The 14,402-nt window shown below is 39.4% G+C and overlaps 1 protein-coding gene across 7 annotated transcripts in view; it reads left to right on the top strand.

Moving 5' to 3' along the window:
- Window positions 1-14,402, top strand: part of AP2A2 (adaptor related protein complex 2 subunit alpha 2) — a 48,714-nt gene that overhangs the window by 8,545 nt on the left and 25,767 nt on the right. For all 7 annotated transcript variants that reach the window (XR_013951861.1, XR_013951862.1, XM_080593838.1 and 4 more), the window contains exon 2: window positions 5,777-5,845. Coding sequence is in view for 5 of the 7 variants with exons in the window: in XM_080593838.1 (XP_080449964.1) it covers window positions 5,777-5,845 (69 nt within the window). In the remaining 2 variants the exon portion in view is untranslated. The remainder of the gene's footprint in view (window positions 1-5,776; window positions 5,846-14,402) is intronic.

The following is a 14,402-nucleotide window of genomic DNA, read 5'->3' as shown; positions in this document are numbered from 1 at the left end:
GGAATGGTTTTAAACTAAAAGAGGATAAATATTTTCCAAATATCTAATCTAAATTATTTACCCTGAGGGTGGTGAGGCACTGGAACAGGTTGCCCAGAGAAGCTGGTGATGCCCCATCCCTGGAAGTGCTCAAGGCCAGGTTGGATGGGGCTTTGAGCAACCTGGGCTGCTGGGAGGTGTCCCTGCCCATGGCAGGGGGTTGGAACTGGGTGGTCTTTAAGGTCCCTTCCAACCCAAATGGTTCTATGATTCTGAGTTCTTATGTTTGGAAAACAATGACAGATTTGTAACTCTTTTAAGCATCTAACAGTTCTGAAAGAACTTCAAAATGGAGGATCTGTTTTGAGTAAGAACTTCTGTGTTCTTCCCAAATAGATGTTCTTGGCCTCTAGAGTTTGGAGGGGAAAAAGCTGCTGCTCTTAGCCTCGATGGTATTTGTGGTGCTGCTTTCCTAAACAGAAAACTCAACTTGTCATGTCTTCAAAGCCTGTTCAATAATTGAATATGAACAGAGCAACGTGTTCTGTTGGACAAATGGCAGTGCCACAAACAGAAACCAATGCTACTTACCTTCAAGAAGCATGACAGAATGCTGGCGAGCTCTTTGTCATGCTAATCGAGCCTCCTACCCAGTGTGCTCTATAGCTCTTCACGCTAATAATGGCACAGCTATAATCATAGGATCATCAGATGGCCATAGGGCAATTAAGGCTAAGAAGCAATACCATGTAACAGTTCTGACCTGTGCATGAATTCAAAATAAACCAATTAGAGGGTGGGCTTAATTATGCTGGCTGCTGGCCATGAACAAATCAGAGCCAGGTGAGTACTGGAAATATCTAAACCTTTGTAAAGCAAATCTTTTACTGTACACATTGTCAGTGCACCTGTCTCTTAATAAAATCTTGCCTGCAGAAATCCACTCTCCTCAGTGTTTGGGTAGAGTTGTATAGAACAAGTGCTTCTCTGCTCCTTTGGGAAAGAAATGCAATTATTTGGTCAGAAATATGCTAAATGGTTTGTTTGTCTAAAAGCTAAGAACTGGTTACTGTTCTGTCTGATCACCATGGATGCACTTTGGGCATCAGTCTTGGCTTAGGCAGTTTATCGTGAGAGCAGCAGCAAGTTAATCCTGCTGGAGCAGGTCACTGTTTAAATGAGCCACAAGTAGCCCACTAATTCCACCCTTGAAGTACTTGCTTAGTCTTTCAGTCCTTCTGCCAAGTTAGTATTAGAATATGTCTAAACTGTTCTCTTCAAGTGAGCAGACTCAACAATCCCTTTGGTGTAACTTTTCTGTTTTCTCATTCTTCTGTGGATTTTAATGCAGAATTCCCAGCTTAGGTGCGGTGATGTTGTTCATGCAGTACTTCCTGAAGCACTGCCTGGAGCCTGGATTACCAGGAGGTTAAGGATAGCAACTGGTTCCCTGAAGAGCTGGATGACTTTTGATGTTCACTAGTATATCTTTGTTGAACAAGATGATAATTAAAGATAAGAGTACAGCGCAGGCTAAATTTACCTTGCCTAATGAAGGCAGCAGGCAGCACAGTGGAGCCTGAAGCGTGGCGATCTGCCAGCTATGAAGTAATCGCTTGCTGAGCGCCGGGGCCCATGTTGTGGCTGGGTACCCGTTTGCTCAGGTACTCGTCTTGGAGAAGGCTAACAGCAGTCATACACCTGTGGCTGCCTTCTTCAGAGTAATTGGCTAAAACATACCGATTTGAAGTCACCTCTTTTAATAACTTGCTATGGATATTTAATTATCATCTTATTAGACTTGGAAAAGCCTGAATAAATGAAAGTGAGAAGGATGTGGCCTGAATTCAAGCGGAACATGATCGTGTGCTCCAACTTAACTACTGCCCTACCCATCAGTTTATACACATGACGTTACCTTTGAGAAGTCGCTGTAAGTTGAGTAGCTTGGCTATGGCATACTGTGTCGGAATACAGCTCAGGTAATTTCTTCAAATGGGAAGCTGCTTAACAGACTGGAGACGAGACAGATGGAGCAATTGCCCTTGCAAGCTTTGAAATGCAAGCTTCTAGTTGTGCAGTACAGAAATTCTTCAACTGTTGTCAGCAGTGGTTTTATCTTCATTTTTGACCATCTTTAAGGAAGCTGAAGTATTTCTAGGCATGGCAAAAGTAAATAATGTAGAAATTCTTCACTGTTACTGTTTATGAGTAACGCGAGGAAAACTTGTTGGTTAAATGTGTTTTGTTTAATGGAGAAGAAAGATCTAGCTTCCTTCTTAGGGGAAAAGGAAGATCTAGCTAAAATTGACGCTAGTTTTGCTTTTTTGTTGTTTTATTGTTTTTTCTTCTTTCCTTTATACGTGTAACAAACTGAAGCTACCTGCCACTGTGAGGTTTTATTTTGTTTTGTCATCCTCTTATATGAACAGTAAGTTAAGCTTGAATAAGATTACTGTGCGGTGTAACTGCTGGAGGCTTCAGGAAGTGGTATGCTTGTGATTTTTTTTTTTGGTGTGTTTTTTTTGTTAAGATATTTCAACTTAATTTTAACTTAAATGTTGACATTGAGAGGATATTTTGCTTGACTTTGGAATGGCTGACAATGAAATTCATTCATTAACTTAAAAGTTATTTACGTCATTTTAGTTGCACTATTAAGTGCGAAGTGAACTTCGGGAGATTTTAAAAAAATATTTTTTTCTTTTACTCTTGTTCTTCAGCTAACGGCAGCTTTGTTGATCTTAATAATCCCAAAGGTGACTTTCTGAGTAGCTGTAAAAGTAGCAGCTTTAACTGAAGAAGCAGTTAGTGAGTCTGCTTGCCGCACTCTGTAACAGCTCACTCTAGACAAGCTTCCAACAGCCTGCTAAATGAAACTCCGAAGACATGAAGTAATTTCTTTACTTCCAGATGCTTTATGGGTGAAATCAATGTGGTAAGGAGGCACCTTAGGACTTAATCATCCAAGCTGGGGCTCCAGTATGGGGAGTTAAGTTTTTATCACCAGCTGGTTGCTATGGTATTGGTGTTTTGTCAAGGTCTAGATGAGATTACATAGCGCGTTCAAAATAGAACGGCCTGAAGGAATTACTAAAAACAGGCTGTTTTTCTGTTCACGTGCTATGCAAGTTCTTAGCTTCCAATGAAACTAAAACTTCAGACCTGAGGTGGTTGTTCAATGTGGGTCTTCCTGACAGCTCACCGTTCCAGCTGTGTGCGGGGGATTTTGTTTATTCTTTTGCTGAGGCTGCAATCTGCTTCTACCAAAGGGTGCTGACTTCACAGATTCCTGAAGTATTTTAGTCTAGCTTCCCTCAATACTCTATTGCTTGCTTAGGACGCAAAGAACACAGTTTCTAGCAGTAACTGATAATGTGTGAGTGTAATGGATAGAGAGGTGTTTTTTTGTTTTTTTTTTGGTTTTTTTTAAGCCATGATTTTGTTTTGGGTTTAAAAAAGCTGTATGAGACTTATGTACTTGTCATGTTTCTTCCCTCCCTCCCCATTTTAAATTTCAGTGATTATTGCCACACTTCCTGAGGTTAGAGAAACCATTGCTAATAATTCAGAGTAACTATTGCAGTGTTCTTTACCTGCAGACAGAGCCTAAAGACAGAGCCAGGACATAGCTTCCAAACTTAGGTAATTAAATATTCTATTCAAGTTCACTAACTTGAAAATATCCCAGACTGAGGTCAGTGTTCTCTGACCAGTTTATCTAACTGAAGTACAGTCTCTGGACTCAATGGTAACATTTTAAAATGAGATATGCCATTTGCTTGGTAAAGGAGGGAAAGAAATCGGTAGCTTTAGAAATTAAAACTTTATCCTCTTTTTTTTTTATTATTATTATTATACTGGAACAGATGAATTGCCAAAAATCACGGAAGTGTTTTCAGGTCTGAAAAAGTGCTGATTGAAGGTAGCTTAGGAAACTTGGAATGCTTTTTATTTACATTAACACTTGCATCCTTTCGGCGTATGTTACAAAAGACTTGCTTCTGTCTGGTAATGAATTCCTAATGCTGACAAGTATCTTAGACGTGAATACCTGGTTATCTCTGGCATGTGTACAGAACAAATAATCTAATCCAATTAAGACAAATCTAAAATCTGTGGTAGAAAACACTTTAAACTTTAGATTCTGTCAGTTGGTATCCATTTATGCAGAGAGTAATGTTACTGCTTTAAAACCAGCTTATTTTAGGCAGGCCATGTTTAATTTGAAGAAAACTGTTGCATGAAATATCGGTGAAAACTGGTTAAACTTCATGATCCAAACAGAGGCATCCTGCTGCCGGATCATCTTTGGAATGGGAAAGGGTGAGAAAATCATTGGGTGGCATGGGAAGTTTGGACATGCAAATGTAGTACGATGTTTAAATGCCGGGAGTTGTTGTTCTGCTTATGTGGAAGAAAGGGATGAGCCTGAAGGTGTCCTGGAGTGCTGGTCCTGATCTCTTCAAGCCTTGTCATGTACCCTCTCTGCACAGACACGGCTGCGGTTGTGATCAGAGAGGTGGTGAGGAAAGGGATTTGTCACAGTGGGGCATCCGATCCCCACTGCAGATCAAATTGGATCACTTTCATGCCGGGACAGGAACTTTGATACGCAACCTTGTAGCCGAATACACTTGGTAGAGAGTAAAGGCAGATGCCTTTTTCTGCGGCCACTTGAGATGTTTTGGAAACTGTTAGAAAGTCAATTCCATACAGGTCTGAATTTGCAACCCAACTAGATGTCCAGTTCTGCGTTGCTGGAATGGGATTCATTTGCTTCCCTCAAGCTTCAGGCAATTGTATATGATACCTGAGTTGGATGCTTTATCTTACCATGCTCACTTTGATAGGAGATAACTGACCCAGGCCATTGTAGAATCTGTCACTGAAAGACAAAATGCTAACAAGTAATAAACTTGTTTGGTTTGGATAATGTAAGTATTACCTGGACAAGCTTGCATCAACAGGATTGAAACTGCAGCTTATTTCTGTGGTTATTAAACTCGGCACTGTAAAACCTCATACCTGTCCTTGCAATCAGAAGTTGCTATGGAATATAAATTGTTAAGAAGGTGCTAAAGACATCTAAGAAAATGGGAGTTGTAAATACTTCTATTTTCTAAGGTGACTTTTCTGGGATATATCAAAAGTCTAGTAAACTTTAAGCATGTATCCCTTCTGCCTGAGGTCTTTCAGTCTTTGTGGAGCTCATAGTTTTATTACTTTTCCTTTTTAATGCCCGTTAAGAACATAAAGCTGTTCTTTTGAGAGCTGCTTGAATGACCATTCAATAGAGAAACGGTAAATTGACTCCTTAAGCTGAGGAGCAAGAGAAGTTGTTTAGGAAGATCCGTTTCTCTTTCATACCATTCTGCGATTCTATGATTCTTTCTTTAAGAGCAGTGTCAGCCTAGTAATCAAATCAGAAGTCATTCTGTTTTCTCTTCCCATTTCACTCCAAAGAATACAGGAATTGAGGTGTTTTGTGCAAGTCGGTAATAAAGGCATCTCGGATTAGACAGTATGAAAGTCTCATATAGTTAAAGTCTGGAAGTGGAACTTTTTGAAACATAGAGGTGTTGTTAGCTTCTCAGATTCCCTAATAAAGCAATGCTGAAGTTACCTCTGTGATGTTTCCCTTCATCTAGTCCTAATGCTGCTATGGGCAGGGGGGGAGCAATAATTCCTCCTGATGTTTGTATTTTCATGCAACATGGTTGTGTGGAAAGAAGCTTGGGGTTGACAGAAGGCTGTTTGAGACACTGTATCCTGATGTATGTTCTTTTGATTTCAGGCAAAAGCAAAGAAGCAGAGATAAAGAGAATAAATAAAGAACTAGCAAACATTCGGTCAAAATTTAAAGGTAAGTGACTTGACTGTTTTAAACTGTAGTGTTTGCTTTCCTCATGACATTTTTGTATGGGTTTTTGTTTTGCTTTTACATGTTCAGATTTTTTGTCAGCTGAGGACATAAGCAAAATGCTAATGCAGGGTGTTAAAATAGCTACTGAAGGTGTTCTCTTAAGCACAGAGCTTCTTTGCAGTCCTGTGACTCAGCCATAAGGGAAGAAAACTCCCTCCTCTATCAAAGAGCTGAGATAGTGTTCACAAACCTAATACTTTGCCACCCAACCATGTGACTACTTTACCTGTTTTCTTGCAGGAGGCCACAAACTAGTTTGAGAAAACGTGAGTGGGTGTAACTATTTTTACTAAAACAGTACATGTTCAACTAGCCTCCCACTCCCAACCACTTAGGGAAGTAATGTATTAAGTTGTCTTCTGGAAAACTTAAGATAAAAATGTGTAGTTGATGAGGCCAGATGTCTTGACCACTCCTATAAGTAACAGCATTAAAGGTTATTCATATGAAACAAAATGCATGCAATGACTAATTCCATTCTCATGCATTCCAAGAGGCAACAGTTCACTTCTTAAGCAATGCATATTAATACTCATGCTATAAGTATGTTCAAGTTTCGTATGTGGCCTCAAATTTTAAAGATTTTGAGGGGTAGTTGAGATGTTTTTGAATGAAATTCCGGCAGAAGTGGCTATGGTAAACATTCTGTTTAAATAGATATGGGGCTGTGTTTGCACCTAGATAAGGCATTGCAGTGTGGAGTTCATATATGTGGCTTCAGAACTTGCTGATTTTGGATTAAGCCTTTTTTACCTTCATTTTTCTATTTTGACCTAGACTAATGTTTCTATTTGGAATGCTTATTGCATTACCAAAGCCTGAAGTAACTTTCCTGAACTTCATAAAAGTCTGTTGTTTTTTTTCTTAAGTGTTACATCTCATAAGAAGGTATGGCAAAGTGAAATGAACTGACAGATGAAGTAACATGAAACTTTTGTGGTTAATTTATTAAACATGTACAGTAACTTCTTAACCTGTTTTGAGCTAAATTCAGCCTCTATCTGCAAGACATACTGTGTCTAGTATAAATCTTGCTTGGAGATTAAACTGCTTTATTAAAATGCCACCATTTTATGCTTTTACTTGGTAATGAGATCATAAAGTTGGAACTAACAAAAATGGCTGTTAATCTTGTAAACAAGTGTTTAGTAGACCCTTGAGCTATGTGCTGGTTGCTCAATGTGTGCGAAGGCGATGTCTACTGGTCACTGACTGGAGAATGGACACAAGTTTTATTCTTAGATTAAATGATGGGAAAAACAAGCTCTAGAACAGACTACACAAAGCCTGCTACTTCTGCCAAAAATCAGACCAACATCAGTGTTAGATACTTTGCTGTGAAAAGGAAGTGGAAAAATAATTTTACGGCATAGGAAGGTGAATATGAAAACCTTCCTCTTTTCCCTTGAGAAGTCACTGCATTTACTCAGTTATCCTATGACAGAGGTTATTATATAAATGCATGTGTGTATATGTATATATCTGTGTCTATATGTATTTTTTTGTGAATTGTCATGTACTGTTGATATGCTTGATGGGAGGGGAGAGCGAAAACATCACTGAAACTTAAGCTTGTGTCATTTAAAGATGTTTGCTGAGAGGCAAAAATTCCTTAAGGGAGTCCCAGCCAAGTCCTGTTCTAGATGTGCCTTGCAGTGCACATGTGAAGGTACTAATTTCTTTTCTATCAGAGCACCACATTCTACATCCCTAACAAGAGTGAATATGAATCTGAGAATTCTGTTGATTCTGTTCCAACTTTTCCTGAACTGGACTAAAACTAGAGTAATTTAAATGGTCTTGCACGCGGCAGAGATGGTGAAGATCGCTGAAGGTGACGTATACCAGTTCTTGTTTTGGCTTAGTGTTTTCCACAGACTTAACAGGGTATAGTTTTCTTACTTCTGCATTTTTTTTTGAAAGTGACTCAATTTATTGTATATGATAGTATAATCAGCTAGTTATCTACTCACTGGAAGCTCTAGATTTTTAACTAGACTCACCTCAGGGCCTAGGTGTTCTAATGTTTCTTGAAATTTTTCTACCATCTGTTCAGGAAAGCTTTACTTGAAACCTCCTCTGATTCCTCTCTGGGTTCTTCTAATATCATGGCACAGGAAAAAAAAAAAAGAAAAAAGAAAAAAAAAAACACACAAAAAGAAATCAATGCTACAGCCTTTCCTTATACATAGAATTGTTCACTTCCAATAAAAGAATTGGTGATATTAATAAGGGGAAAATCTATGTATTTCAGCTTGTATTTTCTGAGAGCTGCTTTGTGTGGAGAATATGTTTTCCAAAGTAGAAGAGTCTGAATGAAACAAAAGTAGAAGAGCCTATTATGCCTGAAATTGACAGGCATAATTGGTCTATGTGCTAGAGCTAGAGATGTCTTACCTGACTCCTGCTGGTTGAAAAAAAATGTTCTGCTGTTGATGACTTGGGTGAATTACTGCTTTGCTGTTTTTCTGTTCTGCTTGCTCTGTGAGCCCTCTTGACATTTGGATGTCAAGGCCTAGCATGCTGAGCCTTTGGTCGCTCAACTGTGGACCATAGCTCATAGGTCAGTAAGTATACATACAAACTAAATACAAATAATACCTCCCTTATTGCTAGAGCATACCCTCAAGAGGTCCAATTCTGTCTCTACATGAGGCAGGCTCTCCTTATAGAAGACCTTGAATTCACCTAGATAGAAGACAGGTGAATTAGTTGTACCTGGCTTTAGCAGTTTAGTCAAGAAGAGAACAGATTTTTAGACTCTATATGAAGGTGCCTTTTGCCCCTCTACTAACTGAGTCACCCTAGAATAGTATTCATTTTTCACCTTGTATTGTAATGGAAGTTTAGATGAGTTTATACTAAGAGAGTTTATACTTCTAGATTGTTGCAGACAGACTGCAGAAATCCCTCAGCTGAAAGATTAACAGACAAAAAGTGTGTGTCACGGAGACTGCTCCCAGTCACAGTTGGGAAGTACTGACAAGAGTATCATAAACTGGCAGGGACAAGGCAATTCCAATGCAACATTTAGTCTTAACGTGGAATGTGCAAACTTGAGAGGTTGTATTTTGTCCCTCTGACAACTATAGATCACATAATCATTAAGGTTGGAAAAGACCTCCAAAATCATCCAGCCCAACCATCCCCCTACCACCAATATTACCGACCTATATCTGCTTAGCAGCTCTTGTTGACAGAACAAAAACATTCTTTCTTATATTTAGAGGCATATAAAAACCTGAGGAAAGCTTATGTGACTCTGATAACAAAATATGTACTACTTAGGAAGAATTTCATAGTTAAAATTGACTAGTTAGATTATAGTCATCAGTGCAAAGAGATGTTCTCCCCATTTCAAACAGCTTCACTAGTCAACTCATCTGATAATCTTAATATAGCAAATAATGGCTTGATTCCCAGCTATGATTTTGTTTTGATACTGACATGCCTTTTGTTTCTGAAGCTATAACATGCTTGAGTTTGTAGTCAGACTGACTTTGTATTCTTCTGGAACATCCCCACCAACCTGTTGTAGTTGGCCTGAACTGACTAAAAGAGTTGAACAGATTCCAGACTTCCCTGCCACTTCTGCAAAGCTGCTCTGCTGGAAGCTCTTAGCTATCTCTGAGTCTCAGGCTTCTGTACTGAGACTTCAGTACCAATTCTAACCGTTTCTGAAGGTTTTTTCTGCATCTAAATATTTTTACTTAATATTTAGACAGGACAGGTCATCATGAGGCCTTTCCTATAGATATACTAACAATTGTTTTGCCTATGTTATTCTGTCATCACGAGGTTAATGCCTGACTGGAAGCTTTGCTGCAGCCACACTAATGTAGAAATTCAGTGCTTTCAGCAACATAACTTCAAGCTACAATACCTGTTGTTGTTTTTTTTAACTTGTTTTGGCTGATGGGCAAACTTCAGTTTGTTTGCAAAATGTTGTCAATTTTTCACTGTTGAAAGTAGAAGCTCTCATCAGACTTTCTTTAGTTTGCAGTGAGTGAAAACTTCAAAAGGTGTTTAAAAAAAAAAAAGAAACAAAAAAAAATTATTGAAGCTCCTGTAGAACCTCATTGCCAACTGCACATTCCAGTCTGCTTCAAGCATGAAGGAGGTTTCATTCACCTCACTGCTAGTATTAAACAGGCTGTCATAAATGCAATAAGGAATTGCAGAAAACATTGTGAAGAAGAGAAATTAATCAGAGAATATACTTTGGGTACCACAGCAATCATTGCAGTCTTAAAAAAAAAAAAGTACATAATGCTTTCTGAGTGCACTTTATTAGTAAAGTGCAGTAAATAGCATGTGTGGATTCTGGAATGAGCGATGACAAGTAATTCAGTATTTTGCTAGCATCAGTCATTCTGAACCTTGTCCTGTGAAGTGTGTATGGACAGGTATTCAGGGGTCGCTAGTGTAACCTCTAGTACAAGTCTGTAGAGCTTGTCTTCACTGTTCCCTTCTGCTCCCTTCTCCCCTCCTGATGAAGGAAGGTAGCAATGTAAGCTACTGTGTTACTAACTGTAAGAAAACTTGGCAGTAACGAAGCTCTTAGTTCACTAAAATAGCATTCTCTGGTTGACATAGGTAGTTCTTCAGTTGTGTTGTATTGCTGTAGGGTAAAGCTGCTGATGGCACAGTTCATGAAGACCTGTGAAATTTTGTTCCTCAGTTTTGCAAGGTATTTCATGGCTTAAGTACCAGAATATTCAAACGTACAGACACAGTAAATTCTTCTCTAGTTCACTGAGGCAGAGGAGAAATGATCATAGAAGCTTCCAGCTGCGTAGAACTGTGAATCAGGCAATGATCAGAGGATCAAGGTGTTGTGAGTAAAGCAGTGTAGTAACTTCAGCCTGTGTACCTTGTGCATAACATCCTTTAAGCACAATTTAAACAGTTCTGAATAAATATCAGTATGCGTTCAATGAGTAATGTGAGTGAAATGTGACTCAACTTTCCCTTCACGTATGCTTCTTTGTGTGGGGTGGATTTTAGGTGAAAAATGTCGTTCAACTGAAGACAATGACTTGACATACTCAGAAGAAAAAAACAGAAACAAAAGTCAAAATTTGGTTGAAGCGAGTTTGGACTGCTTGTTGTGTAATCGTTTGTGTCCTTGAGGGTGCGAGGAGGTGATAGCTGTGTATCTTTCTGCTGCAGGATTTCTACGGGGGCTCTGAGTTGCATGGTTCTCCCTTGCAGACTATCCACATAAAAATAACCAGACCTTCATAATGCTTTTTTTTCCTTCAGTTTAAGTAAGATCATTCAATTTAACCTAATTCCTTTTTACGTAACACTGACTTTTTAAAAAGTGTTTGTTAAATAGTTTGGATTAAGGCAATTGTATGATGGAGTCTCCTACTAAATAATTATGGAGTGTGCAGGGGCCTTGTGCTAATTACCTGGCTGGAGATGCAGCAGTTGGACTGGCTGAGTTGCTACAACCACGGAAAGGGCTGGCTGCAAGAAGCAGAGCTGGCAGTCATGTCTCCTGTCACAGATGTGTTCTTGCTTGAGCCCAGCGTAAGAGGCTGGTATCCTTTCCTCCCTCTAGACTTCTATACTCTTCTGCATGTTCTGTTGCAGTACCTAGACCCCCACTCCATGTAGCTGGCAAGACAGCCTCTCTCTATAAGCATGTGAATATTACTACTCTTGTTACTCTCACAGAAGTAGCTGGCAAGCCTGTTGCCCACCTTACATTTGGGTTAAGCTGCTGCTTAAAATGCCCTTGTGCTTAACAGGCTGGGATGATGCTGCACATGTCTGGAAAAGCCCTGCTTTTCTTGAACTGGTGCAACATATGTCTTGGTGCTGGGCTTGGATCTGGCTTCAGCGCTCTGAGCTCAGGAGGAATCCAGGATCTCTGTACTTTAAGTGGCTTTGTCTCTTGTTTCAGCGTGAGGAAGCTGTGTTGTTAAGGTCATCGTGTCCTTGACGGTTGCTTTAAATACTTCTGCATTAACTGAGATAAGATACATGCAGTATAAAGAAACCACACCAGTGTAATAAAGCAGAAGTTGTAGGAGTTGTGTGAAACAAAAAATAATCCATTTGTTTAGCTTTCGGATTATGGAACGATTTTTTTCTCATGCTTGAGCCAGACTACAAGTCTAGCTGTCAGAGTATTAATTGCTTTGTAAAGGACATCTGCTTTCTTGAGCAAAAAATACCTTATTTATTGATGCGTTGCTTAATTTTGATCTCTCAAACCAAAATTTGTATGCTAGTGAAACTGCCCACAGATCTATATGCTGTTTCTGCAGGCAAAGGAGCTTTGGTTACTGCTTAATTCAGGCTTGTTCTTTTCTCCACATCAGACATTAGAGCTCTTCCTTTTTTTTTTTTTCTTGTTGCTTAATGGGTTTTGTGTTAGAGTAGCTGCAGGATTTAAGACATCATACTGTATCTGAGCTTTGGCTTGTACAGAAGAAGGAATACCAATGTCATTTGTTAATATCTGTTTTTGTTTTTAACTTCAGCTTATTTGCTTTCCCAAGATCGAGTAAGTTGTCCCAAACTACACGGTAATCCATAATAAGTCCAAGCCTCTAAATACGTGTTTTAAACAAGCTGTGTGACAGTGGATTGCTTTCCTGCCATGCTGTGTAAGCAGTCTTCCATTATTTAAGATGGGTCTAGTGTCTTAGTCACACTACTTTCATTTGCCTCTTAGACAAGCGGGAGACAATCTGACAGTAAAATAATAGTGTCTTCACTGGCAAAGTGAATTGTTGGAAGCAAAACCAGGCTTCAAATATCAACTGAGTTGTAGGGACGCTGTAGTAATACTGTTTTGGTGGTAGTAGTAGGCGCTAAATACCACCTTATGGATTGGTATGGGTTGTCAGTCACAAATATTCAGCCTTTTGGTTAGAGGGCTTGGACTGTATCACACTCACAGGAAGACAAATCTTGTCATGCCTTAAAGTTCAGATATATCCATAAAGCGCAACTTCATTTTTTTTGCTTCCAAGCTAGGAGCAGGCCTTCTGTTACAGTAACCTGCTGGACTTCTGTGCCAGCTGCACAAACAGGTCAGTGTCTGAAGTTACACAGCCGAAGTAATCTAAGGAGGAAGCACGCTGAATGCAGAGGAGCACTTAAGGATGTGTTTTGTATAGGCCACGACTGAAGTTCTAACTCTAAGGTATATCTAGACTTTGAGATAGCAGTCGACTGTCGGGGGCTGCTAGTGGAACTAGACTTATCAGGCCTTCTCACTCTGTCCCCCAGTGAGCACCCTACAGGACCAAACTGCCTTCCCGCCCCCTCTGGCTGGTAGCAGGCTCAGTAGCTTTGTAGCAGGGTGGTTTTTAAGTGTACAGAGTAAGATTCAAAAGCAAATGCTGTGTTTTAACTCATTATCCAAGTCATGGACAGAAGGTGCTGCCAGGGAACCAAAAGGTCTTGTAAAGCATTTGTGCCTTATTCTTCCCTCTTGGAAGGCTGCCTGAAGGATCTAGCAAACTTTTCAGGGAAAGCAAGTAGTCTTTGAAATGCCCACTGTGCTCAAAACCTGCTGACGTGTGTTCTGGATCCTTCCTGTTTCTGCTGACTTGATTTGCAGTACTTGCAAATGTTCATGGAAGCATTTAAAAATGAGCTGAGTTGAAAGAAATGATTGTGTATTGCAATAAAGATAACACAGAATGTGCAAAACTTCCTTCTGCTTTTGTTTTCAGGATGTTTGCTTGGGGCTGGGAAGGGCTGTGCTATTTTAGCATGGACTTCAGCAAGAAGACTTGTTAGTGATGTTTAAAATAGAGCCTTTAAACTCAGTAAGTGTCACATGGGTGGAGAGGAATTGAACAGTTAAACTTAAAATTCCAATAAGAATCTGAAGCAAAGGCTTCTTCAAAGCACAATTGAATTTAGATGAGTGTAGTGAGACCTTTGACTGCAATGCTCTTTTTTTGAATTGCACAGCTAATTAAAAGGTATTTAAAAAAAGGGGGGTGGTGGTAGATGGAAATAACATATTGGAGACTAATAAAGCTTTAAAGAGAGATCTAATGACTGTTACTTGGCTTAATTTAAGCTTTCCTCTTAATCACAACTTTCAGATTGCCTGCGTATACAAGGGACAGAGGCTTTTGAAAGTAGGCATGAAATATTTTTTTCTTATCTTAAGGAAAAGTGTTTCAGGTACCAATTTTACAGTACTGTTCTTTGTTAGCATGTGATACAGAAGGAAGCTGCTTTTTCTTTGTCAGTAGGATGATAATGTTTTGAGGCTTGACTGCACGGCATAACTTCTATCAAAGATGCCTGAAATATCTGACGGTTCGAGGTCTTTGTTAATCTGAGCTCTAGCAATGCTGGTAGCTTGGAAGAATATAACTCTTTAAATACCTGGATTCTGAACCTGAAAAAAAAGGAGTTGCCAAGTCATGACAAATAATTTGTTGTGAAAGCCAGTCCAGTTCTGAGCATACATACTTTCCTCTGCTTGTGTTTTTCATTTAAACAATTGGATTGC

The sequence above is a fragment of the Anser brachyrhynchus genome (genome assembly GCF_964034855.1).
Source record: "Anser brachyrhynchus genome assembly, chromosome: 5".
Lineage (NCBI taxonomy): Eukaryota > Metazoa > Chordata > Aves > Anseriformes > Anatidae > Anser > Anser brachyrhynchus.
This window is presented reverse-complemented; position numbering and strand designations above follow the sequence as displayed.